This window comes from Eubalaena glacialis, chromosome 9 (genome assembly GCF_028564815.1).
Source record: "Eubalaena glacialis isolate mEubGla1 chromosome 9, mEubGla1.1.hap2.+ XY, whole genome shotgun sequence".
Taxonomy (NCBI): Eukaryota; Metazoa; Chordata; class Mammalia; order Artiodactyla; family Balaenidae; genus Eubalaena; species Eubalaena glacialis.
Window position 1 is genome coordinate 2,869,378 of NC_083724.1, and position 25,478 is coordinate 2,894,855.

The window sequence follows — 25,478 nt, forward strand, 5'->3', positions numbered from 1 at the left end:
CCCCGCATTTGGGCCTGCTGGGCCCTCGTGTGGTGGTGATGATGGTGATGGTAACATTCACCGCCCAAACAGCGCCCCCTTATGGACAAGAACAGCTGAGTTCGGGTGTCCTCACCAGCCCACAGTGGGAGTCCGGCCGTGGACGCAGGGCTGTTCCCCTGCTCCCTGCAGCCAGTGAGATGGCCACTTGCTTTTCTCTGAACCTCCATTTCTTCTATGTACAAGAACTCTGGGGCGCAGGTGGCCTCTGTGCGTTCCTGATGGCGGCAGCCACGTTGCCTCTCCTCTGCCCGAGGTCAGGCCACCTTCCTTTAGCTGAGGAGGGGCACAGGTGGTCCTCTCTCTCCTCCTAGAGCACGGAAGCCATGCTTCTGCGGAAGTCCATCCGGAGTTCCCCCGACAGCCTGAGGGGTGTCCTGAGGACCATGGAGGAGAGGAGGGTCCCCGGTGCGAAAATCTTCAGTTCCCTTTTGCCTCTGATGCTCCAGGCCGACCCGTCGGAGCGAATAACCATCAGGTGAGCCCAGGCCCTGGGGTCGCATTTCACTCTGTCAGTCTACGCATGCACTTGGGGTTTCAACACCACAAAGCGCTCCATCCATGGACAGCGGCCCCTCCAGTTTGGGCTGTCCCAGACTGCGGCCACATCTCTGCGCACGAGACAAACAGGGCCAGCTTCCCCATCAGCTGCGGGAGGCATGGCCCAGGGCCCAGGAAAATGTTTTAACTCTAATGTATTTTACAGTCAGAAGAACAAAATGATCCATTCTGGGTTATGTTCACCTTTATACCAACACAGCCAGAAATTGTGATTTTTTGGTCTGTGTTGTGGAGGAAGGGGCCCAGGTGAGTGCAAGTGCCAGGGCCCAGCACTGTCCCCCCTTGGCCCCTCCTGGAGGGGGAATTGCTGTGGTGCCCGCTGGACACACTGTGATGCTGGGAGAGGTGCTCCCAAGCGGGTGCCCAAAGCAGGTGGAGGCCCAGCAGCTGCCGGACGCAGAGCGGGCGCAGGGCCAGTTGGCGGCTCTCTGCCTCTCCCCAGGGACTTGATTCACTTCACGTTGGTGAGCAGCGACTTCAGGTCCTCCAGCAGTGCCCTGATGCTGCACCGGCAGGTGCTGCCCGAGTTCATCATCGACATGCTGCTAGAAAGCAACGTCGCCAGCATCTTAGGTGATGATGGGGCCCTGAGGGGGCGGCGCCAGAGGCCGCTGTGGCCCCGGCACCCCATTGTCTTTAGCTGGGGGGGCAGTGACCCCCCCAATCCCCTGGACTGCTCCTCACACATGGCCGGTGGGCTTGCCCCTCATCCATCCCAAGCACTGCTTTGCTCAGGGAACCGCCCCGCTCAGATAGCCCCGAGCTTACCTAGAGCAGAGTTCATCTCTGTGGCCAGGCCCCGCCTGCCTCCCCCGTTCCGGCCACACAGTCCTCGACGTCACCGAACAGCCCCCCTCACTGCCACGCACCCCACCACAGACTCCGCACCTTTTGCTTGCTCGCCCGGCACGCGGCGGCCCAGTGCCTGGAGTGTCTTCCCCAATCAGCAGCACCTCCTGTGTGGTTGCTACGTGCCCGGAACGGTGCTCACACTGGGGCCGGCACAGCAGCCACCGTGGACCAGCAGGCATGGCCCTGCAGGAAGGTGAAGTGGCCCAGGGGCTCCATGTGCAATGTGACATGTGCAGGCCTGAGACTCCAGGCGCAGTGCTGGCTGGTCACCGCCCCCCACAAAGGTGCACACGATAGACTCCGCGTGCCCAGGCTGGGGGCTACACCCACGGTCTTGGGTAGAGAATGGATCTGGAGGTCATCTTCAAGTTCAGGGGTGGCTCCGCCCCCCATCCGTGTCCCTGGTGTGGGTGGGCTACTCCCTCCTCCCCGTCAGTGGCTCCCTGGTGGGCTGCCTGTGATAAGGGGCTGCCACCTCTGCCTCCCTTTCTGGGGAAGGGGACCCGTGAGGCCCCAGCTGCTCAGTCTCCCTGTCTCGTGGCCATGGGCTTTGGAGGCAGACAGCTGGGTCCAGCTGAAGGCCATCGTCCTGAGTACCCTGGAGGGAGTCACCCGAGGGAGGTGTGGAGTGGAAGCACGCCCTGGGCGGGCTCTGAGGCAGATCCAGGTTCGACTTTGGACAGGTGGCTCGGCCGGGTAGGTGAAGATGAGAACGGCGCCACCTCGTGCCGGATCACGTGGGTCTGTGCAGTGGTGCTCACGGATGGGCCCCCGGTGCCCTGGCCCGCAGGCGGGTCCCTGAGCCAAGGCGCCTCCCCGTGCTGCCCTGTCCCCTGCAGAGGTCATGCAGAGCTTCTCCAGCCACCCCGAAGTCCAGCAGAGGGCCATGAAGAGGCTCCTGAGGATGTCTGAAGATCAGCAAGGTAGAGCCGCCACCCTCTTGCCTTGCCCCGGGGGCCCCGGCCCCTCCAGCTTCCCTAGCTGGTACTTTCTGACGCCGGTTTACATTCCCATGAGCATCCACGGCTTCACCACCTGCTTGGAACAGGAGCCTGGACTTCCTCCTGTGCCGCCGCTTTCACTGAGCAGACAAGTGGGTGGTGGGGTGGCTCGGCATCCGAACCATTTCTCGGGGCCTCTCCTCACGTGCTTTTCGTGGATGCTTAATAGACACCCCGTCTCTGCCACCATTCCTCTGGTTGGGTATTTGAGTGGTTGTCGATTTCCTGGTATCATAAGCAGTTATACAGCCCACCCTGGGGCATATGTGTGTGTGCTCTGTGTTTCTGCAGGATAAATTCCCAGATGTGCAGGCTGGGAATACTTCATGTTCTCATAGATACTGCAAATTGCCCTCCGTTGATGCACCAACTTCCTCACCTCTCAAGAGTGCAGGAGAACACCTCTTCCCCCAACTTTCTCCATCGAGGAGTATTAATATTTTAAATTTTGCCAGAACATGAGTTCGTAAAATCTCTGCCCTCAATCTCTGTCTCACCAGCCTGAATATTACATTCATTCACTCACTCATCCATCCATCCATCCGTCCACCCATCCATCCTTCCATAGATGGTCGTCCCAGTGGCCGGGACAGCAGAGATCATAAAGGCCCAGTACCAGCCCTCTAATGAGGTAGCAGGAGACCTCACCTTGGCCATTTCCCTTCCCCTCCCTCTCCTTCCCCATGACCCCGTCTGGAGCAAGGCTGTGGCCAGGAGAGGGTCCATGGGAAGAGATTCTGCCTTCCCAGGGAGAGTGAGAGAGGCTGCTGGGCCCCTTCCCAAGACTGGCCTCGGCTGTCACCCCAGAGCCACACCTGCCTCAGACAGCCTCGCTTGGAGACGGGCTAGCCATGGCTTGGCTTCCCTGGTGCCAGCACTTTTGTTCTTGTCATTCTTACCAGGAGGACACAGGCTGAGAAAGGTGAAGCAGCAGTTAGGAAGGGGCGCAGCTGTATGGACCCCGGGCTGCCCACCACTGCCTCCCCCACTCGCCAGCACATGCCCTGGCCCAGAGGAAGGTCTAAGGGACCCACAGATGTCCCCTCTCAGGGCAGTAACGGCCAAGGGCTCTGGAGTCAGATAGGCTGGGTTCAAAGCAAGGGCTCTCATCTCCCTGACGCTCAGTTTTCTCATCTGTCAAATGAGGATCGATCTTGTAGAGCTGCTGGAATAAGAAGATCCCTATGGCAGACGCATGGCAGGCACTCAACACACCCTGACTGATCATGTCTGGTCACCCGTCTGCTCGTCTACCCAGGGGCCCACGTGTGATGCAGACTCCCATCAGGGTCTGGTTCCCGGGTCTGGTCCATACCCCTTCCCGCCACCTGCTCCTACGCCGAGTCTCACTCTGCCCCCCACCCTGCCAGGTGTGCCGTGGCCAGCGGAGCTGGTGGAGGTGTTGATCGGCATCATGAAGCAGCACGAGAGGATCCTAGACATACAGCTGTGTGCCTGCTCCCTGCTGCTCCGCACCCTGGGCCAAGGTGGGCTCCGGGCGGGGCCAGGCGAGACGCTCCGGGCACAGCTGGCTTCTCCTGCCCCCACCCTCCCACGCCAATCCTCGCCCTAGCGTCTGACCCTCTGGGCACCTGTGCCCTGCTCTGCCCACCCAACCCCACCCCAGGATGACAGGCAGGGCGCAACCAGGAGTCTGGGGCACCGCCCAAGGCCTGCCTCTGTGGCCCTGGACCAGCTGCTCCCCTTTCTGGCTGATCTCTAGGCATGAAACGAGGAGCTGGTCATAGGGGTCCTGTGGTGTGAGCCCAGGCAGGTGGGATGGGGTCCCAGGCGTGGGCTTCCAGGAGGGCAGCTGAGGAGGGATGGGAGAGGCTGGAGCTGAGAGCCCGAGGGCCTGGCCTCCGATTTTTAAACTGGAAATACTTCACTGCCCTTCTCACTTTAATATTTAGGTTGAATTTCCATGTAATGCTTTACACTGCACGTGGTAAACGTCTACTCTGGCACGTGCTCACAGCCCTGGCAGGGCCCCCAGCCCTCCGGTCCTTGGCTCGGTCATGCAATAAGCACTTACGGGGACCTGCGCTGCGCCCCAACCTCGGCTTCCTCCCCGGAGGCCCCACCCCCAGCCCTGCCTGCCGTCTTCCCACCGTGGCCCCCAGCTCAGGGTTCACCGGCCTCTTTTGTCTGCCTGAGCAGCACTGGGGCAGGACCCGGCGGCCACGGTGCCGAGCGACAGCGCCATCACCCCCGTGCTGCTGAGCGTCCTGCGGAGCCACCCCGAAGAGCAGCAGCTCCTGGTCATGGTCTACAGCCTGCTCACCATCGTCGCCAGCCAGGGTGGGTGCCGGCCTCCCGTGGGCGCAGGGCTCAGGCGGGCGGCGCCGGGCCGCGCCGAGGGGACAGCTGCTCCGTCCCCAGCTTCCAGGTTCACAGTCACGTATCCCTCTGTCAACATGCACGGGCACCGGCCAGGCGCCACCATGGGCTTCACGCCGACGTGTTTCAGGTTCCAGCCCTTGCTGCCCCACTGGCCCCGCTCAGCCCCACTCCACAGAGGCCACCAGCAAGTAGTCGAGGGACGGTGTGGGGAGAGGGTCACCACCGAGGGCTTTACACACGTTCCTCTCCTCCAGCCACTAACCGGGTGGGCATCGTTCTCTCCAAAGGGAAGCTGGGGCCTCCCCTGGAGCCCCGCGGCCCCCAGCCCACCCTACACTCACCAGACAATTTACCATATTTCATTGACCCCGCGCCGAGAAGTGAAAAGGGCGGCCATGAGTAGCCATGTTGGGACAGCAGGTGTAAATCAGGACCACCTGGCAAACAGTGTCAGGTCATCACCCCGAGAGAACACAGTCGTGGTCCCATCTTGGAAGGAACGCTTCGGAGGCCGGTCCCAGCCCAGTAATGGGATGGGAGGTGCTGGAACGGCGGCCCAGGGGATGGACCATATCCTTGTTTCTGGGTCTCATGCGGGTCATGAAACTGGCCAAGTAGGCACCCACTGGTGTGGGATGCATGGGATTGCAGTGCCCTAGGACCACAGAGAAGGGGGGTGGCCCCCAGGGAGGGCTTCCTCGAGGCGGTGTTCTCCGTGGTCCTGATTCCAAGGCCCACCTACAGGACCGGCCACAGATGAGCTGCAGAGGGCCGGGCTGTGTGAGCACATCCTGGAACGCCTGGACACCTTCCCCAGGAACAGGGACATCTGCATCAACGGCCTGAGCCTGCTCTGGGCCCTGCTGGTGGATGGTGAGCGGGGCCCGGGTCTGGCCCCCCTCCCTCCGCTTCTCCCTAACCACATGAGAGCTGGGAGGAGAGGAAGAGGAAGGAGGGAGAGTGGACGGAAGAAGCTGCACCGGAAGGGGCAGGCAGTGCTATCCTGGGGAGGGGTGGGTTCATATTCGGACCCCCTCGTGCCCGGCCCATGGAAGCCTCCAGCTCACACACATCGTGGGATTTCCGGGGCAGTCCCTGGTTTCACAAGTTGGCCTTAGCACTGGGCAAACTATCCTGATTTCTGATTCAGAAAGGGGGGGGGGGCTCCCAGGCCGTGCCGCTCTCTCTCCAGGCCCCACTTGGCCCTCCAGCACCTGGGAGGTCATTTTCCCCAAGGAAAAGAGGGCTCCCAACTGTGGAGAGCCCTGCCCACACCCGGCACGCAGGGTTCCCCAAACCTCCCCTTGGGGGCCCTGCCGATTCCTACCCTACAGACTGGCTAGCAGGCTGGGGTTGCCCTCCCGCCCCCCCCCAGCTTCTGCGCCACCAAGGAGTAGGTGTCCCCTCCTCCACCCCGTCCTGTTCCAGCTGTCATCGTGAACAAGGCCCCCCTGGAGAAAGCCCCGGCCCTCATTGCTGAGGTGCTGGCCACCTACCCCACGGACGCGGAGATGGCTGAAGCCGGCTGTGCAGTCCTGTGGCTGCTGTCCGTGCTGGGTGAGCAGCCTGGGGCCCCGGGGCCGGAGGGGTGGCCCCGGACGCGCGAGACGAGGCGCGTGCCGGCCCTCCGCAGGCTGCACGAAGGAGCAGCAGTTTGAGGAGGTGGTGGCGCTGCTCCTGCAGAACATCCGAGTGTGCCAGGACCGGGTCCTGCTGGTGAACAGCGCCTACCGGGGGCTGGCCAGCCTCGCGAAGCTGTCTGGTGAGCCTGGGGACGGCCGGGGCTGCCCCTAGGAGGCGGAGGCAGACTCCCCCAGCAATGCCTGCCGGCAGCCCACAAACCAAAAGCACGCACACGCTCAGAACAGGGAAGGGAAACACCTATAGTCCCATCGCCCAGACGTCGCCACGGAGACTTTCCGTACCCTCACTTCCTACTGTTCTGTGCCACTCTGCATCGTGACCACCTTCCCTACCACCCACACGCCTGGCGTGTGCGCACGCTCCCCTCCAGGTGTGGCTCTGAACACACCCCGGGGGACAGGGCTCTGAACTCCGCCTCCACGCAAACCCCAGGCTCTGCACCCGACTTGGCACCACGAGCCTTGACGGACACTCGGGGCCTGGAGCCTGGCAAAGGTTGCCGGCCGTGTGGGGTAGTTCGGCCCCTGTGAGGTCCGGCCCCCGCTGGGTGTGCAGGCTGGCAGGTCTCTGCCTGCTACTCGGCCTGAAGCAGGGAGTGGGGTGACCTTCACTCCTGGAGAGAACCTCCCGAGCGGGCGGGGTCTCCGGGCCTGCCTCCCACTCCCGCCGGGATGCTGCCATCAAATGGGGTGGGGCGCCTTAGCCCTGAGAGCAAAAGGCATGTGGCTCAGTGAACAAGGAGTGGGGTCGGCAGAACCCAGCGAGCGTGCGGGACCCCAGGGCCGAGAATCTCGGCTTTGCCGCCTGCTGGCTGTTGACGGTTAAGTCCACTCCCTGGAGGGTCAGCTTCCCCCTGGGCTCCGGGAGGATCTGACACCTACGTGACATCACGGGTCACTGCTCACACGGGCCCCCAGCCCCCCAGGAGCCAGGCCTAACCCCGCGCTGACGGGCTTCCTCATGGGGCGGGGAGGTGCCCTGGACCGTCCCCAGCACCCTCCCTACAAGCACACTGGCCTTGGGGGCCGCCGGGATGGAGAGGCGGGTGCACATCCCACCAGAGGACACCCGCAGATGCAGAGCCAGGAAAGGCCTGACCTTGGCGGTCCCCATGCTGCACGACAGCGTGGCGTCCCCTGCGAGCTGAGGCTCTTGCTGCCCCAGGTGCCCTGGGCTGTCAACAGCCCCACGCATTCAGTACTACTGTCACCCCATCCACCCCCTCGCCCACGCCCAGAGCTGGCAGCCCTGCAGGTGGTGATGCCCGAGGAGGGCGGCAGCGGCCTCACCCTCATCCAGGAGACGTACCAGCTCCACCAGGATGACCCGGAGGTGGTGGAGAGCATCTGCATGCTGCTGGCCCACCTCGCCTCCTACAGTGAGGACCCCCCTGCCCTCGTCACGCCCTCCCTGGAAGCCAGCATTCAAGAGGCGCCCTGCTCGCGGCTATAACTGATGGGGGAGAGGCAGGAACCCTCCGTGCCAGGCACCCTGCTGGCACGGGTGACGCCCGCTTCCGAGTCCCAGCGGTTCAAGCTAAGCCTCGGGGGGTGGGGGCCTGGCCTCAGGACCCTCTGCTCTGCCCGCAGAGGAGATCCTGCCGGAGCTGGTGTCCAGCGGCATCCGGCCCCTGGTCGAGGAGATCCCCGGGCGCTTCACCTCCAGCCCGGTGAGTGTCGTGGGCCGCCTCCGCTGGCCCCGGGTGGCCCAGAGCCCCGGGGCCGGACGAGTGGTTTGTGTGGAGGCGACTGCCGCGTGAGTGGCTTGAAGAGGCTCTCCCTGTACCGGCCGTGTCCACACCGGGCCGCGGTAAACCCTGGAGGGGAGGAGCAGTGAGACCTCTTCAAAGAGCAAATCAAGTAACAGAAATTACTCGTTATTGGAGTAACGAGACCGTCCATGGAAACAACTGACCTACTGTTCTCCTTCCAGGAGCTGGTTTCTTACGCACAAAGTGTGCTTCAGAAACTGGAAGAGGCCTCGCAGCCCAGCTCCGACGGTGGGCAGTAGGCCTGCCCCTCCCTCCTCATGCTGTACCTGCCGGGGCGCCCAGTGCCACAGGGCGTCTCCTTAGGGGTGGGGGTCAGGGAGAGGTGTCACCCAGGACCAGCAGGGGGACACAGCAGTCCCCTCAGACACTGAACCTTCACAAGCTCCAGCTCAAGTAAAAACCTGCGTTTACGTCACACAACATCCTCTGTGGGTTCGGACTTTCTGTACGGCTGGCAGGGGCTCAGTACAGCCCGGTGCGTCACACGCTCCACTCACTGCAACCGGCTGCTCCTGTGCTCAGAGAGCCCCCCGCGCCCGGGCCGGGGGGAGAGGGCTGCGGACCGCCCGTGGTCGGGGAGGCGCCCACCTCTGGGGAGAACTGTCGTCACCGCGCTGGGCAGCCCGAGCTCCCCTCGCCGGCTGTGGGCCCCGACCCGCAGTTTAAACTTGTGTGCAGGGGGTGAGAAAGGAACCACTGAAAACCCCTCGACGAGGCTGCCGCCGGGCTGCCCACAGCCGCGCGGTCCAGGCTCGGGTCCGCGGAGTTCTTGCCTTTCCGTTGGCCAAGGCAACGAGGGAAAGGGGCCTCCTCAGAGGAAGGCGCCGCAGACCTGGGGACAACTAGGCGCCTCTGGTCCTGGGACCCGGGGAGCCCCCAGGGACAGCCCCTCCTCCCGTCCCAGGTGCGGAGATGAGTCTCAGATGCCACAACCAGACGGGCGACGTTCTGCTCAGCAGCAAGCACGCCGCGTGCCCCTGCCGCCATGATTCTGAAACCTTTCCACAGGGTCACTGCTCCGGGGGGGCTCCATCTGTCCGGTGACTTGGTCACAGCTGCCCGTGAGCGTGGCACAGGACGGGGCTCCTGCTAGGCGGCGTCACCGTGGGCCTTGGAGGCCGGGGGCCGCCTGTCTCGGGCGATGCTTTCCCACTCCTTCTTCACCAGGACGTACAGCCTCATCGCTGCCTGCGCGTCTTGAATCTGGGGGACACGGAGCGCCACCGTGACTGTCCCGCCGGGTGACAAGCACGGCCACATACGTGCCAGTCCATCCCACAGCTCCCGAGTGCTGGCATCAGACACGGACGAGTGAAGGAGAAAACTGACGGGAGCAGTGGTCCAGCACCACGGCCCTCACCGTGCTTCCGCGCCCCAGTTCACGGGAGGGAGGGACCCAAAGCGAAGGGATGAACGTGCTGCCTCGTGGGTGCTCCAGACACCACAGAATTAGGAAGGAGACGGGGTGGGGGGACGGCAGGCCCTGAGCTTGATGCTGGGGCACAAGAGCCCAACGGCTGGGCTCTGCGGGCCAGCGGCCTCACGCGCGGTCCTAGAGGGCCTGCAATCCAGACTGGGGCCTTTGTCTCTGACTACAGTACACTAGTAGCTTTCTGGTGTGAAGTATTAGTTAAATGTAACCATTTAGAATTTAACCGACACTCTGCAGGCCTGCTGTGCCATGTCATTTATCACGGACCAGGAGCCTCCTAAAACAAAAGCCACCCAAGGCCCACTGTGTTTGTCTTCAGGTGACACTGCACCTCGCGCACGAGGCCAGGCACAGCCCCCAAGCCCGAGGACTGTCGCCCGGGACACACTCACCGAGCAGTGCTCTGCCTGCTGCACCCGGATCCCCAAGACTCTCTCCGCAAGCAGCTTCAGGGACGGCCGTCCACTCTGCCAGGGGAGAGGGGAGCGCACAGCCACGCTCGGGTGGGGCCTCTGTAGGCCCTGCCTGGGCAGGGGAGTTGCCCGCTGAGCCCCGACCCAAGTGACCTTCAGTGTCCCTCCCACAGGAAGTGCCCGCGGCCCTGCGGGCTGGTGACACCCGGTCAGCCCATACAGGAGGACCAAGAAAGGACTCTGCCATCTCTGCCTTCCGGCCTCAGGCCGCCCTGCTCATTTCAAGGGCAGCTCTGCCTCTGGAATAGACACGATGGCGGCTTCTTGCCCGCAGTCGGGGGTCTAATCACAGAGATCAGAGAGCGGAACTCACCTGCCCTCAGCGACACTAACTTTAAAGTTGGCATTTGGCAGAACTCTTTTTCTTCTAAGATTCCTTTTAGTTTTAAAGGTTAAAAGGAAAAACCAAACGAAACCCAACACCTTTCGTCAGTAAGCCAGCCTTCAGGGACCAGAACCGACAGTCACGTGAACCGAGAAACCGAGCTACGCTGTACGGAGCCGCGCGGTTCCAAGTACCTTCACTTGGCTCCGGAAAGGTTTGTACTTCTGAGTGTCCCGGATCTTCTTCTTCGGGTGACCGAGAAACAGCGCCTGGAGGAGAAAACAGGACGGGCGTTTTGTTGTTCATCTGCAGCGGCAGACCGCTTCTACCAAACTCCAACACATAACACACGTGCATAAAACAAGCACTGACGCGAGCCGGAACTTCTGAGGGAACATCACCATGGGAAAGGTGATGGAAGGACCATGGACATGAAAACAGCCTTGAAACCGGGGAAGCTGGAGACTCATCACCAAGGAGCCAGCAAGCGGCTGGAACGCGAGTCTGCGCAGGTTACAAGGGACGGGGAGGGTGCTAGGAGGGAGCACGAGCTACCGGGGCCTCTTGAGGTGAGAACGCTTATGACAAAACGCATCTCCGTGGGCAGAGGACTTGTTGGTTTTTAACAGTTCAAGCTTTACTTTCTTTCTCTTCTCTTTCGGCCGCACTGCGCGGCTTGCGGGATCTTAGTTCCTGACCAGGGATTGAGCCCAGGCCCTGGCAGTGAAAGCACCAAGTCCTAAACACTAGACCGCCAGGGAATTCCCTCAAAATTTACTTTTAAAAGACATTTAAGACCAACTTTTACGGGTCCCTGAAACATCGGAGGCTGCCAAGCTTCCAGGAAACACCGTTTGAAAAGCTGCAGGCCCAGGAAGGACAGTCTCCCACCCTGCCTGCCCCGAGCTTCTCGTCCCAACAGGTGGGTCAGCTCTGCCCACAGCAGAGACCCTAAGGGGCAGAGGCTGAGCCCCACCCTCTGGGGCACGGGAAGGGGACCCTCCGAGCCTGCCTGCTGCCCGCTGTGCTGGCCGCCACGGGCCGGCCTGTGACACGGGGACTGCCCAGTGGCTCTGAGCAATGGGCGCCGGGGATGCTCCCCGACAGGAGGGGCTCTGCCCTGAGAGGAGTGGTGGCGCATCGGGCGGGTGAGGGTGGCAGAGACAGCGCCTGGCTCTGCCTACGAGGGTGTGCAGAGACTCGCTCCCCCAAGCTGACACGGTGGGCGCATCACCCAAGTCACGGAGAGAGCGCGACCGCCTCGGACACCGCGTGACGTAAGAGGCGCCTGGAGCCGGCACCTTCAGGTCGTTGTGCAGCGCGTGTCCGACTAGAATCCGGCCCTTCAGCAGGTCTGCCACCTCCTTCTGGACGACTTCAAATTCTTCTCCTGGAAACAAAACAAAGCAGCGGTTGTCAGTGACGCGTCCATCACTGCCGTGCTGAGCGAGAGGCCCCACCCCACCCCCGCGTAGACCTGCGAGGACAGGCAGGTGGGTCCCTCTGCTCAGGAGGGGGATGCCAAGGCCGAGGGGCCGTCCCAGCACCGCGACCGGGGAGAAGCGGGGGGAGCACACTCACGGCCCCCTGCCAGGGTAATTCCGACAGCTGAATCTAACAGTAAGAAACCAGGGCATGTGTTTGATGTCTTTCCAACCGGAGACAAAAATGAGGCGGGGGTGGCCCTCGCCACAGACGGTGAGAAGCCCGGCTCTAGACCCTGGGCTCCGGAGGCAGCTCTGCTTGCTTTTTCGGAGCGGACCCCTCGGGGCCAGCCCCTCCCCTCACGCCCCAAGGGAAGGGCTGCAGCAACCGCGCTTGGGCCCCGCGCCTCTGCCCGCCCACGACCCAAGCAGGACCGGCAGAGCCTGGGTGGAGATGTGGTCGGGCCCTGGGGCTGACGAGCGGCCGGGCCACCTCGGGGGCTGTGCTCCAGGGAACCTGAGAGGTGCGGAGAGCAGAGAGCATGCAGCCAGAGGACGACAGAGCCGCCGCCTCAAGCCCCTGCTCCCAGGACCTCCCCAGGCCCCAAATCTGGGGTCCCCCGGGGGCCTCTCTGCCCTCCCCCGACAGCCTGTCCGTCGGCAAACCCTACGGGCTCAGCGTCCAGGCTGTGTCCCGAGCTGGGCCACGGCTCGCTGCCTTGCACAGCCACGTCCCTGACCAAGGGCACAGAGGACAGGCTCACGCCCCAGCCCCGCGCCCCGCCCCAGCCGATGCCCAGCGCCGAGGCCCCCCCGGGGGAACCCGCGCCAGACCAGGCCCCTTGCTGCTCACGGCCTCCCCACGGCTTCTGAACCCTCGCGTAGGCCTGGGAGCCCCTCCAGCCTGTCCCGCCTCCCACCCCTTCCCCACCCCACAGCGGCCTCTCTCCGTCCGGGAACACTGTCCTGGTCTTCAGGTTGGGTGGCCAACAGGCAGTGAGGCCGACGCAAGCGGGCGCGGGAGCCTCTGAGCCCACCCGCCCGGGAGGGAGGAAGACCGCCGGGCTCTCGCTGCGCCCGCGCCTGCAGCAGAAAGGGCCGCAGGGGGACACGGAAGGCGCTCCAGCCGCCCCCGCCGCGTGCCGCGCTGAGGCACCCACCCTGCGCCAGGTCGTCGGGCCGGATGCCGCTGACCGCCGTCCTGTAGTCAGTCACCGGCTGGGTTGGCTTCACGTACTTGTCGTAAACACACTTCCCGTACTGGTTCACCAGGGACACGCGGGCCACGATGCTCTCCTCCCCCCTGGGGCCCGCGCCCACCATCTCACAGTCTGCGGCTAAGGCTTTCGTCAGGCTGCAGGGGAACCAAGGCTCCAGTTTAATCCACCCGCGGGACCCAGGAACGGGCTCCACCACTCAGTAACGTGACAAGGACGGGTCTCAGCCGGACGCCGAGAGGCGCCTGCCCAACTCAACAGGAGGAGAGGGAAGTGGGCCCTTCCTGAAGACCCCCGCCCCCGCCCCCCGAGGCGGAGCGCGCCCCGCGGCCCTGCCCCGCGTACCCGCTGAAGGCCCGCTCCTTCACCAGCGTGATGCTGCTCTCGCTCTGACCCAGCCGCTTCCTTGCTATCCTGGCTGCCTCCGGGCCGATGGCTGCTTCGATGTCTGCTGGGTCAACGTCGTCAAACCAGATGTCTTCTCTAAAAGGCAGAGGGGAGAACAGGCTGAGCGCGGGCAGGCGAGCGGGGTCTGCTCTTAGGGCAGTCCGGCCCCAAGTGCCTGGCCGCCAGCCCACCGCTCCGGCTATTACGATCATCTTGGTACTTTCCTTTTTAATTACTCATTAGGGACTTCCCTGGTGGTCCAGTGGGTAAGACTCTGCACTCCCAATGCAGGGGGCCTGGGTTTGATCCCTGGTCGGGGAACTAGATCCCACACGCATGCTGCAACTAGGAGTCCGCATGCTGCAACGAAAGATCTCGCGTGCCGCAACCAAGACCGGGCGCAGCCAAAAAATAAATTAAAAAAAAAAAAACAAAAACACTCATTAGCTGAAACTTAGGAACTACAGAGCAACAGAAAGAATATAAAACAGAAATACGCCCCCCACCTCCACTCAGGTGTACCGGCTGCTAACATTTTCTTCTCAATTACAAAACTAACGGTTCAGTTATGAAACATTTAAGAACCTCAGAGAAACACGATGAGTGCAGAACATAGACACAGAGCCCTGCCACCTCGTCTCTGGGCCGAGCCCTGCAGACAGGGACGCCGGGCAGGGATGGATAGCGGTGGCTCGTGACTGTGTCTTTCGGGCTCAGCGTCCCTGTCATTTCTTTAGAGACAGCCTCCTGAGCTCAGTGACTGGACGCGCCCCTCTGGCCACCTGTCCCCACAGGCTTCTCCCTCCTTGGATGTATCCCAACCACACTGAGGGAATTACTGAAATAATTTCAGTGCATCGTCTGTCCCCTTCGAGACAGAGGGACCTGTCGTGACTGCTCTGTTTCCAGAGAGCGTGCCTGGCGCAGTGACTCGCGGCAGGCACTCAAACTGTTCTTTCCTGAAACCTTCAGCGATGGTGTCCTCAACCCCAGGCAACACACAGCCAGACTGACTTACAAACACGCCACTCCTGGCTGAGCCATTCAGAGGCAGCCACGGACTTCTGGTCCTCCCCGGGTGGGTGACACCACAGGGTTTGCTGAGTAACCACCAGGCACTGGGTCAGCACGCTGCACCTCACAGACCCGCCGCGGGTAAGCACACTGAGGCTGCGGGCACGTCGGGAACTCGCCCCAAACCACCCAGCTAGCGAGACGTGGGAATCGGTTTCACACTTGGGTCCCTGTGGCTTTGGCGTTCATTCATTCCACAAACCCTTCCCTGGGGCCTCCCACGTGCCAAGCCCTGTTCTGGGCCCCAGAGACACAGCAGCTATGAAACAGGCTCTGTCTCTCTCGTGCCCACGTTCCAGGGGAGACAAATAGTCAACAAAGAAACCGACAGCACCAGGGTAAGGTGACGGAGGGGCCAGCAGCCTCGGCCTCCTTAAGGAGACAGGCCTTAGTCGCTGTGACCTGGCTCTCGGCCAGGAGGCTGACTAGGCCAAGCCGGTCATCACAGCCGCGCCAGCCCGGCGGTACTTACTCAGTGGGCGGGGCCGGAGGCAAGGTGGCGGTCACCTCCTCAGCTTTCCACTTCTTACGTTTGACTTCTTCTCGTTTCGGGGAAATGTCATCATTGGTCCTTTTCTTCGCTCCTTTCTCATTGCGCTGTGCCCGGATCTTCCTGTTCATCAGACATCTTGAGGGCACAGAGCTCCCTGTGGCCTTGGGGTCTGTGTTTTCTGTCCCCATCTCATCTCTCTTTGCTTTATCTGAGATCACTTTCCTGTTTTGTTGGACACTTTGGGGCTGCTTTTTGGAATCCGTCTGAGAGAGAACAAGAGGCTCTTCCAGGGCCTGTGATTTTTGTTTCAGCAACTAATGGAACCCAAGATAAAAGATGCAACACATTGTAATTTGGAAAACATGCACAAAGGATTAAGAAAGCTTATACGTGTGTGTGTGTGTGTGTGTGTGTGTAAAAGCAACCTGTTTCCACATTTAGAGTTAATTCCTTCACAGCTCAGGCCAACAAGCTGGTGTGGCAGCCACTTCCTTGATCAGATTTCTTGGTTTGCTACTGCTGTGAGGGTCTCAGGAAGAGAGGGGTGTGTCCAACGAAAAGTGGCTGAAAAAGGGCTGGCAGCCGCACCCCCGCTCTCCTACACGGAGGGCTGAGGTCTCCCAGCCCAGCCTCCTCTTGTGTGCAGGTCCCCGGCGTGGCCGTTCTCAACACGGTTAAGACCCTGCTATGTGGCAACCAGCTGAGTGATCAGGCGGGTTTCTACTTACCTGTTCCCACAATGTTTAAAGAACAGAAGAATGTACTTTCTTGTATGAACTGGAGAAAACGCAAGGTTTTTTCCATAATAAATATCCCTCTGCTTGCTTAGTTTTGCTTTACTTACTTGAGAGAAAGAGATAAACTTACAGCTCAAGAAGTCAGAGAACCCGGGGTTTACCAGAGGGAAAATTTCATCGGCCTGTGTGTCAAGACAGGAGAATGCTTTGGACTCTGCCCTAAGATGCCCGGCTGTGTTAAGAAGCTCAGAAGCTCTTCTGTTCTCGCTCTCACTCTGAGGCTCCCTCCGTAACAGATTTCAGGAACTAAGAAGAGACTCTGAAGGTCAGCAGTAGCAAAGAGCACAGACTCGCGCCCCACGGTGTGAATGTGCACCCCAGTCTGCCATCTGCTAGCTAGTTGTGCGACCTTGGGTCAAGTTCCTTAAACTGTCTACCTCACCTAGAAAACAGCGATAACAATAGCAGTCAACTCCAACAGAACTGGAGAGAACTTATGAGTGAAGCACAGCAAACAGCATTTAGGAGACAGTAACCTGTAATCTGTTAAGTAAGTTTGGACCACTGATTCCGAGAGAGACAGTAGGTACAACACGGCATTACGAGCAGGGACTTGGGCGTCTGACTCCTGGTTCTGCTGACCCGGCTGCAAACCTGGACACCTTAGGTAACCTTTCTCGCCCATTTCCTCGTCTGTAAAATGGAGATGATTAAGGATTCTATCTCAGGGCTGGTTAAATAAGAACACATGTAACTCAGCCGGCAGCGTCTGCACATTTTAAGAGCTCAGTAGCCGGTGGCAGTTGTTGTCAACTCTCACCTATTAAAGGTCCAGGATGTTGCCAGAATCCTTTACATCAAGTCCCTGCCATTCACTGGCCTGCGAGCTCGCTGCCGCCCTCAACAGGCCACCTCTCGGTGAACCGCTCAGTCCACAGCGTTCACGCCAATCTGCGCTCCCTTGGGCCCCACAAGCCCTTCTCCGTTTTTCCATCCGCGGGGCTCCCGCGGCCTTACCTCCTCCTGCAGCGTCTTCCAGTTTGGGGAAAAGTCCTCCGGTGCCTTTGGAGGTCGCACCACGACCACGCCGGGGCCGTTTCCCGGCTTTCTGCCTGCTTCTCGCGCTTTCTTCTTCCAGAATCTTTTCTTCCTGTTTTTCTTCCGATTCGGCTTCTTGACGAGCCCGGGCTCAGGCGCGGGGTCGCCCGGGGCGCGCTCGGGGGCCAGCACCCTCGCCTTCGCCATCCCGGCACCGTCCCGGTCCCCGCGCCCATCCACGGCGGCGCCGCGGCCCCGGAGCCGAGCTCTGCCCGCCGAGCACAGGTCCCGCCGGACCCCAATTCGCCGGCAGCGGGGACAGCAGCGCCCGGGACCCCGGAAGCCGCCCCGCGCGGGTCTCCGCACGTGAGCGCCGATCCCCGGAAGTGCCCTTCTCTCCCCGACCTGCTGGAAACCGGGCCTTCGCCTCTGGTTCCGCACGGCCGGGAGCAGGGCGGGGCTCTTTGGCCCCCAAGGAAAAGGGCTGCCACCCCGGCGAGCGGCGTCCGCGGTCAGCGGCCCAGGATCGGGTTGGCGTAAGCCCGGGATCTCCCCGAGGGCCGGCCTGGGGCCGAGAAACATGAGCGCCGGAAGGGAACTGGGGGGGCCGCCGTCGGTGTAACACCGCGGCCCGGCCAGCGGAGGGCGGGGCAGGCGGCCGCCAGGGGGCGCTGGACGGCCGGGCCTGGGAGCGGCGGGTGCGGAGCGGACGCGCAGGGACCCCGGGCAGCTGTCTCCCGCCCCGCGGTCCGAGCCCGGCCCATCTTCCCTACGCGGCGGGGAAACTGAGGCCCAGGGACGGGAGGGAGGACCCCAGGTCGCACAGCCTGCTTTCCCAGGGCCGTAGTTCAGCAGCATCCGATAACAATGATAAGCATTGTAACAAGTGTTGTACTGTATTATTTTGTGTGACAACAATGATAACAAGTCACTTGCACACCATGCCTTGGCTCTGGATCAGCGACACAGGTGAGGCCTCCACTTCCCCAAAGCTTCCATCCCAGGCTCTGTACGTGCGTGGGGGCCTTCAGGGAAATACAGATGATAAATCAACAATTTTGCATAGTAGTAACTGCAACGAAGAGGATGAAGTGAGATACTGTGGTACGGACTTGAGGAGGAGTAAGGCTACCCAACAAAATGCAGGACGCCCAGAGAAATAGGAATTTCAGATAAAGAATAATTTTTAGTATAAAAATGTCCCATATATTAGCTGCAATTTGGGGGGCATACTTAACACCAAAAAAAAAAAAATCCATTGTTTACCTGAAATTCCAGTTTCACTGCTGTCCTGATTTTTATTTTCTAAATGTGACACCTCTCCCTGGGGGGCCACTTAGATGGTGCCATGAGGGAGGCGACATTTGAGCTGAAACTAGAGCAGCAAAGCACCGGGCGTATTTGAGGAACGGAAGGCAGGCTGGGTGGGGGCGGTGGCTAAAGGTCTGTGAGCACTGTGGGGACGGCTGGGGAGGCAGGCAGAGCGCTGGTGCCACCGTCCTGGTTCTGTGCGCAGCCGTCGGGTGCAGGCACAGCGCAGGCAATAGCTGAGAGGGAGGGAATGAGGACAGGAGAGCGGGGACAGGTCATGGAAAGCAGGGTGTCCGTAGGAAGCAGGTGTGATGGTGCCTCAGCCAGCCGGGAGCCACAGTCACACAGATGGGAGATGAATCCCACCCCCCGCTCTGTGCTCCCAGGCGCAGGACCGGTGGCTGTGCTCCGAGCCAAGGCCCAGCCCAGCGCAAGGCCAGGCCGCGGCAGGAGGAGCCTGCAGGCCGCCCAGCCCCTCGGCCCCTGCCCTGGGAGGAAGCGCCCACGAGTAAACACAGCCTCAACGTCCAGCCCAGCGGGTCTGTCGCATTCCACGCCGGACAGATTGCAGTCACCACTGCGCTCTCCCTTCCTGGGAGAATGAGTGAGCTTCGCCTCCAGGGGAGATGTGTGCGGGCAATTCTCATTTCTGTGCTCCTCGTCCTCCTGGGCTGCTGGGGACTCCCTGATTTCCGGCAGGTGGGTGGATCCGAGGGCTGCGGTGCTGGGGGAGCCCCGAGAGCTGGGAATCTGGGCTCCGCTGGGTGCTGAGGGTGGGTCCCTGGGGGAGAAGGGGCTGCCCGACAGCCCTTGGGCCAAGTGGGAGGAAATCCGAACGTGGGGTTCAGGGGCTGAAGTGGGCTCACTGGAGAGGGAGTTGGCCTTGGTACCGTCCACCCACCTGATGAGGGGCGGACCCGGCTACGCCGGTGTGAGTGGCTTGCCCCCTCTCCATCCTGGGCCCCTTCCCCCTCTCCCCCCCCCACCGCCTGCTCCTTCTCTTGCTTCTCCCCCACACCTCCTTCTCCCTCATCTCCCCTCACTCATTCTTTCTCCCACAGCAGTTTCTTCAGACTTTGGAGCCAGAGGAAGTGACCGCTTACTTTGGCCCTGACGCTGCCTCTGAAGGTACTTGTCCTGGCGTCTTCCTTGCAAGGGGAGTTTCTCAGAGCCTGCAGGGGGCATCTCACCCTTGGGTCAGGGACCTCGGCTTTTCAGTGGCTCAGCTGAGAGGAGGTCAGCTGCTGCTGTCACCCCGTTAATTAGTTCCGTTACTTCCTGCCAAGTCGATAAAAACTGGTCTGGGTGTCCTGGGCCGGGCTGGGGTCGTGACCCTGGGATTCTGCTCAGTATCTCAAGGGAACGGGCACTAATTAGCTGGTCTCTTCCACCTCTGGGCCTCCCTTTGGGCCGACTGACTGTCAGGAACTCTTGCAGTTTCTGGCCAGGATGTAAACATTTATCTTTTCTGTGAGACACAAGAAGGGCGCTGGGTCAAGCTCCAGCCAAAGCCTTTTCCTGTTGCTCGTGGGCCGTGTCTGTGGACTTCTCCATGGTGCCAGCCCCCTTTCCGAGTAGGGCCATTGGTGATCCAAAGGTAGGTGGGGACCAGAGGCAGGGTAGGCTAGTGGTCAGGGAGGAGGGAATTAGGGGTGTCCCACTCGTGCCTGCCTTCTCTGTGGTCGGTGCCAGATGCACGCAGAGCGATGGCTGGGGTCGCGCTGCGGGCAGGGGGAGCTGTGCTGGAGGGCCGAGCAGGGGGGAGCGAGGGGCCTCCTATCTTCCGTAGCGCCCCGATTCAACGTGGCCCCGCTCACCTGCGTCTGTAAGCCCGAGCATGAGGCCGAGGACGGGCGTGGGGGGCTGCCCTGCAGGGCCCCGCGCTGCTCCCTGGCAGCCCTGGGACGGCTCTTCTGGGCCTCCTCGCCACCTCCTTCACCAGCGAGCGTGTGGTCAATGCCTCCCTCCGGCTGCTGGGGGCCCCCCAGCCCTGCCTCACGGGGGACCTCGCCCTGCTGCCCCCAGGCGCAGCGTCCAGGCTCACCTTCTTCTCGGGCTGTGTGGTGAGTGGGCGCCCAGGCCGGCAGCAGGGGGAGGTTGTGCCGTGGGGACCCCAGTGGGGCAGAGATGCCTCCGAGCCCCCGCTGCACAGCCAAACGTGAGCGCGACACCACTTAGACCTTAGCCAGACTCTGACGCCATGGGGGCCTGTTCCTCGGAGGCTCAGAAAAGCCAGCTGAGTTTCCCAAGGCCACCCAGCTAGCAGGCGGCGGAGCTGGGTGCAAGCCTGGGGAACAGGGAACGGGAAGAGGGTGGGCTTTGCAGTCAGACCTCTGAGCTCAGATTCCAGCTCTGCGCCTTAGTACAGGCGACCTTGGGCCAGGCACTCCTTGGACATCAGTGTCGTCACTGATGGGACTTCTCAGGTGGTCCAGTGGTTAGGACTCGACGCTCTCACTGTGGGGGCCCAGGTTCAATCCCCGATCGGGGAACTAAGATCCCACAAGCTGCAAGGCCAAAAAGAAAAAAAAAAAAAGAAAGATTAAGAAAGAAAGAAATGGTGAAGGTAGCAGCACTAGCGTCTTGGGTATCTTTGGGGATTGTCGCGCGTTGTCACAAGGCGTCACTGAATGAGCCAGAGCCATTTATATCATAACCACCCCCCTCCCCGCCCGTTCCGGGGTCAGGAGGCCCAGCCTGGGCTGCAACAGATGCCACTCAGGGCCCATCTGGTGACGGGCAGTGCTGTTCATTAGCGCAGGCCTAGCTAGTCCCTCAAGACCCCCTCCATTCTTGCACACGTGGGGCCCCACCGGGATCTTTACCGGGCCCTGCAGACTGGGGCCTGGAGGCCTTGTGCGTGACGGGGACTGGAAACGTGGCTGGGGGGCCTGGCAGCAGGTGGTAGGCAGCGAGCGCAGCCCCCAGAGGGCGTGGCTCCCCCGCTGTTCCACACAGGTGGGCTCTCGGACCTTGGACTTGGGCAGGAGCCCTTGGAGGGGGCCAGTCCATGCCTGGTGCTGTGATGGCCCTGCATGGGGGACGGGGCCGTGTGCACCAGGCGGCTCTCTCTCCTCCAGGAGGGCGACATCCTGGTGGGTGCAGACAGGTTCTATATCCAGCCGTTGAGGAGGCGGCACCGGGAGCTGGTGCCTCCCTGGGGTGGTGCCCAGCCCCACCTGATCCACAGGCCCACCCCCAGGGCACCCACGGTTCCAGGTACAGCTCCTGGGAGAGGGAGGGCGGAGCTGCGTCAAGGACAGCTCGGTGGGAGGGACCAGCTCTCCTGATGCCTGGGCTCAGCTCCACCAGCCACCTTCGTTAGCACGCAGGGGAGTGCCCAGCTCACGGGGCAGGCCAGGAGAACACGTGGCCACTGGCCATGGCCCCAGGCCGTCTGCTTGGTGGACGGGTAGACCTCCCGCCTCTGAACAGCCATTCACCTTGGAGCCTCGGGCGGGCCGAGGTCAGTGGTTCCTGATAGTTCCGATGCTGCAGATGGGAACCCAGAGGCCCAAAGATGGGAAGTGGCTGCCGCAGGCCTCCAGGACGGCTCCAGGGCATGGGCAGGATCGGGGCCGGCTCTGCTGCCACCACGCCCGCTCACGCCTTCCCAGGCTGCGCCCGGCTGCAAGCGGGGTGTGGTCCTGGGCTTTTCTTGCCATCTTGGGGTGACCCCCTACTCCAGTGTGCGCCCAGCATGGGGCTTTGGGGTGACCAGAAGGACATAAAAGCCACACAGTAGCTGTCTCCTGGCCTTGCGCTGCCCCGAATGCCCAGGCAGCAATGGGATCTGGGCCCGAGGGGTGGAATGAAACGTCTCCACCTGAGACGGCCATCCTCCCAAGACCCGGCCGCCTCTCTCCTGTGAGCTGCCCGAGCTGTCAGTTCTAACGGTCACAACGTGAGTGACATGCGAGAGCTTGGGACCTCTCACCCTCTGAGAGTGTTTCCTCCCGAGGAGCTGGGAGGGCCAAGATGTCCCAAATGAGCTGGTGGGTGTCTAAGGGCGTGAAAACGTGGGTGCTGAGGGGCCAGCTGCAGGAGGGCCAGGGCAGAACTGCCCACTCAACATAGAAAACTAGCTTATGGTTACCAAAGGGGGAGGGGAGAAGAATAAATTAGGAGTTTGGGATTAACAGATACACCCTACTGTATATAAAATAGATACCAACAAGGTCCTACTGTATAGCACGGGGAACTATACTCAAGATTTTGTAATAACCTTGGACTTCCCTGGCAGTCCAGTGGTTAAGACTCCGCGCTCCCAATGCACGGAGTGCGGGTTCGATCCCCGGGCAGGGAACTAGAATCCCGCAAGCTGCGCAGCATGGCGGAAAAAAAAAAAAAAAAAAAAGATTTTGTAATAACCTACAAGGGAAAAGAATCTGAAAAAGAATAGACATATACGTATATGTATAACTGAATCACTTTGGTGTACACTTGAAACTAACACAACATTGTAAATCAACTATGCCTCAATAAATGTATAAACAAATAAATAAACCAAATGCTTAACCAGTTAGTGATTAAAAAACAAAAAAGAGGAACCGCTCCCTCAGTCTCCCTGTGCCGGGAGACAGGCCCGCTCTGGCTCCCCACATTCCCTGTGAGAAAGCGAGGGTCAGGCCCATCCACTCCCTCATCCCCACAGTAAGCGGTGCATCTCCAAGCCCAGGAGCGCAGGGTGATGGAGAGGCCTGGCCGTGGGGGCCGCGAGGTCAAAGCTGCATCTCACCTGCTCTCTAGGACCCTGGCTCTCAGCCCTGCCCCCCGCCCCGCCAGGCCGTCCTCCCGCCCCTCGCCTCCGGAGACAGGCTGCCAGGAGCCTCCTGCACCTGGAGCTGCTGGTGGCCGTGGGCCCCGACGTCCACCAGGCTCACCGGGAGGACACGGAGCGCTACGTGCTCACCAACCTCAACACGGTGAGTGCTCGCCTGGGGAGCGGGCTCTGTGGGCAGCGCTGACCCGGGCGAGGGCTCAGGAGTCCGGCGGGGCAGTGGCTGTCCACAACCAGCCCGTCCTCGGGAGCCTCTGGACACAGCGCCCTGTACCCGGGGCTTGTGCAGAGTGTCAGTGAGCTGGTTTATCTGGGGGGTTGAGCTCAGTATGAACCTGAGGCTGGGGTCACACTTGGGGCTCAGGGCCCTGGGGTGGGGAGAGGCGTGATCTGTTCTTTCTCCCTTACCCCACTGGGGAGTGCAACCCCCAGCCTCTTGCTACTTGGGTCCCTTCGCCCGGGGACCCTCAACCCTGGCCTCTCCCCCAGCGTCCCTTTGATCCATGGGCATGTCGGCCAGCACTGCCCCGGCAGCCAGCCTGGCTGCCCCACACCAGGCTCTCCCAGCGCCCTTCTTGTGGTTACCCCCATGTCCGCAGGCCTCCCCTTCACTTGGCTTCTAAGGGTAGTGGTGGGGCAGGAAGCACAGCTCCCACTAACTGTTACCTCCGAGAAAAAGAGGCAGCACAGAAACAGGTGACTGCAACACCTGATGGTCACATTCAGTCTGACGGGCTGTGCCCGACCACGAGCACATTCACATGTGAAACACACACAAACACACGTGTTCTAGGCGGCCAGGTACGTTTCCGTAACGTCAGGAGATTAATACCACCGCCGGCAGCGGCAGGGCCGGCATTGCCCCCCTGGTAAATTGGCCCCGGAGGGCAGGCAGCCATCCTAGAATGTGGGGTCCTTAGTACCATCTTGTCCCCGGCCTCAGGTATGCCCAGCTATTCTGGACAGAAGGAAAAGATCCCCCAATCTCAGAGCCCCAGGCCCTCCGACACCTCTCCTTTCCCATGTGTTCTCTGGGCCTCGCACCCTGGAGGGAGTCTGGGTCCCAGAGGCCACACCCATGCAGCCCTGACCCCTGGAAAAGCTGGCTCAAGTCCAGGACAAGTCTGCTTGGGTTTCCACCTGCCGACTCCAGAGGTGGAAAATATTCCCTCTAGGTCACTTGAAAGCTACTGTTTTCAAGCTTTGGGGGTTCCCCCCACCTCGAATATGCTGAAATTTGGTAATCGAACCACACTCCCTGTGGTCATTCGACATGTTTTATGAGGGCCAAGGATGGTCAGGTGGCAGATTGCAGACTGGCTTCTGCCCAGATGGTGCCAGTCGTGGTAATGGCCAGTGGCATGACTGGGCACCCACCTCATGCCAGCCGCACTGTTCCTAAGTCTGCCAACAACCATGGAAGGCTTTCTCTCCATTTTACAGATGAGGAAACTGGGGTCCTGAGGTTAGTAAACAGGATCCTGAGCATACAGGTAGGAAGGGGCAGAGCCTGGGTTCAGACTCAGGTCAGCTGAGGCTGGTGGCACCACGTCCTCTCTCCTGGGTGCCATGTCTCATTTAGAGGCCAAGCTGGTGCAAGCAACCGCAGTGCAAGTCGACCACAATCAGCATCTTGGCAGATGTACTGGGAGAGCTGGGAGCCTGGTGGGCGGAGCCTTCTCATTGGGGTGCCCAGGAAAGGGCTCACAGAGGGGGAGGAGGCCCTTGGGCTGCCTCGTGGAGATGAGCAGCTTAAGCGAGCAGAGAGAGGTGTTTCAGGCAGGTGGACAGAGATGAGACAGGACACGGTAAATCCAGTCCAAGAGAAGCCGTGTTTGAAAGGAACGTTCTAGACTAATGGCAGTTACTCGCATCCCATTGTTTCGGGGTTTCTCTGTGTTGGCTGACCTTCCTTCTGACTATCTCCATGGCTGGCTCCCAGGCCCAAGGACTAGCATTTCAGGTGCCCTCCCTGCTGATGAAGCATCCTCTCCAGGCAACTCCCCCCCCCCGCCCCCACCCTGGGCCCCCGGAAGTCAGCAGCGCCCGCACACACGTACCGCCTCTCCCGCCTGCCCTTCCACAGGGGTCAGAGCTGCTTAGGGACCCATCCCTGGGAGCTCAGTTCCGAGTGCACCTGGTGAAGATGGTCATCCTGACGCAGCCTGAGGTAGGCGCTGAGCTGGACGCCCAGTCACTGGGAAACCGGTTTCTGCCTGCGGATGCGCACAGAGCAGCGGGGGTGATGGCAGGGCTTCCCGCCAGCCAGGCCTGGACCTGAATTCCAGCTCTGCCCTGGCACGCGGCACTGCTGAGCCTCAGTCTCCTCATCTGTAACATGGGACAGTAATAGGGTTGTTACGAGGACTGAGATGGCAGCGGTGGTCCGCGCCCTGCTTGGGGTGGATCCCCTACATGTGCGCTCTGTTACTGGTCCCTCAGGATGCTCCGAATATCACAGCCAACATCACCGCATCACTGCTGAGCGTCTGTGAGTGGAGCAGGACGGTCAACCCTGAGGATGACACGGATCCCGGCCATGCCGACCTGGTCCTCTACATCACCAGGTAGCCGAG

The 25,478-nt window shown here is 61.3% G+C and overlaps 3 protein-coding genes across 3 annotated transcripts in view; 2 read left to right on the plus strand and 1 right to left on the minus strand.

Annotated features, from left to right (window-relative positions):
• Window positions 1–9,200, plus strand: part of STKLD1 (serine/threonine kinase like domain containing 1) — a 22,289-nt gene extending 13,089 nt beyond the window's left edge. The window contains exons 10-21 of the mRNA XM_061200832.1: window positions 354–517; window positions 1,043–1,173; window positions 2,292–2,375; window positions 3,824–3,940; window positions 4,614–4,754; window positions 5,541–5,669; window positions 6,225–6,353; window positions 6,430–6,558; window positions 7,678–7,818; window positions 8,030–8,195; window positions 8,734–8,892; window positions 9,116–9,200. Coding sequence (XP_061056815.1) covers window positions 354–517; window positions 1,043–1,173; window positions 2,292–2,375; window positions 3,824–3,940; window positions 4,614–4,754; window positions 5,541–5,669; window positions 6,225–6,353; window positions 6,430–6,558; window positions 7,678–7,818; window positions 8,030–8,195; window positions 8,734–8,892; window positions 9,116–9,200 — 1,575 coding nt within the window. The remainder of the gene's footprint in view (window positions 1–353; window positions 518–1,042; window positions 1,174–2,291; window positions 2,376–3,823; window positions 3,941–4,613; window positions 4,755–5,540; window positions 5,670–6,224; window positions 6,354–6,429; window positions 6,559–7,677; window positions 7,819–8,029; window positions 8,196–8,733; window positions 8,893–9,115) is intronic.
• On the minus strand, window positions 8,601–17,186 carry REXO4 (REX4 homolog, 3'-5' exonuclease). The gene is made up of 8 exons (XM_061199649.1): window positions 16,791–17,186; window positions 15,016–15,350; window positions 13,428–13,565; window positions 13,026–13,219; window positions 11,743–11,831; window positions 10,636–10,710; window positions 10,036–10,110; window positions 8,601–9,414 (listed from the first exon to the last, which is right to left on the minus strand). Exons 1-8 carry the CDS (start codon window positions 17,016–17,018, stop codon window positions 9,301–9,303), a joined length of 1,248 nt encoding a protein of 415 aa, XP_061055632.1. The 5' UTR covers window positions 17,019–17,186; the 3' UTR covers window positions 8,601–9,300.
• Window positions 17,187–17,728: 542 nt separating this feature from the next.
• Window positions 17,729–25,478, plus strand: part of ADAMTS13 (ADAM metallopeptidase with thrombospondin type 1 motif 13) — a 32,083-nt gene continuing 24,333 nt past the window's right edge. Inside the window, 9 exon segments of the mRNA XM_061199623.1 lie at window positions 17,729–17,765; window positions 17,768–17,780; window positions 18,509–18,560; window positions 18,562–18,696; window positions 18,699–18,821; window positions 19,184–19,250; window positions 22,872–23,047; window positions 24,989–25,072; window positions 25,345–25,469. Of these exon segments, the coding sequence (XP_061055606.1) occupies window positions 17,729–17,765; window positions 17,768–17,780; window positions 18,509–18,560; window positions 18,562–18,696; window positions 18,699–18,821; window positions 19,184–19,250; window positions 22,872–23,047; window positions 24,989–25,072; window positions 25,345–25,469 (812 nt within the window).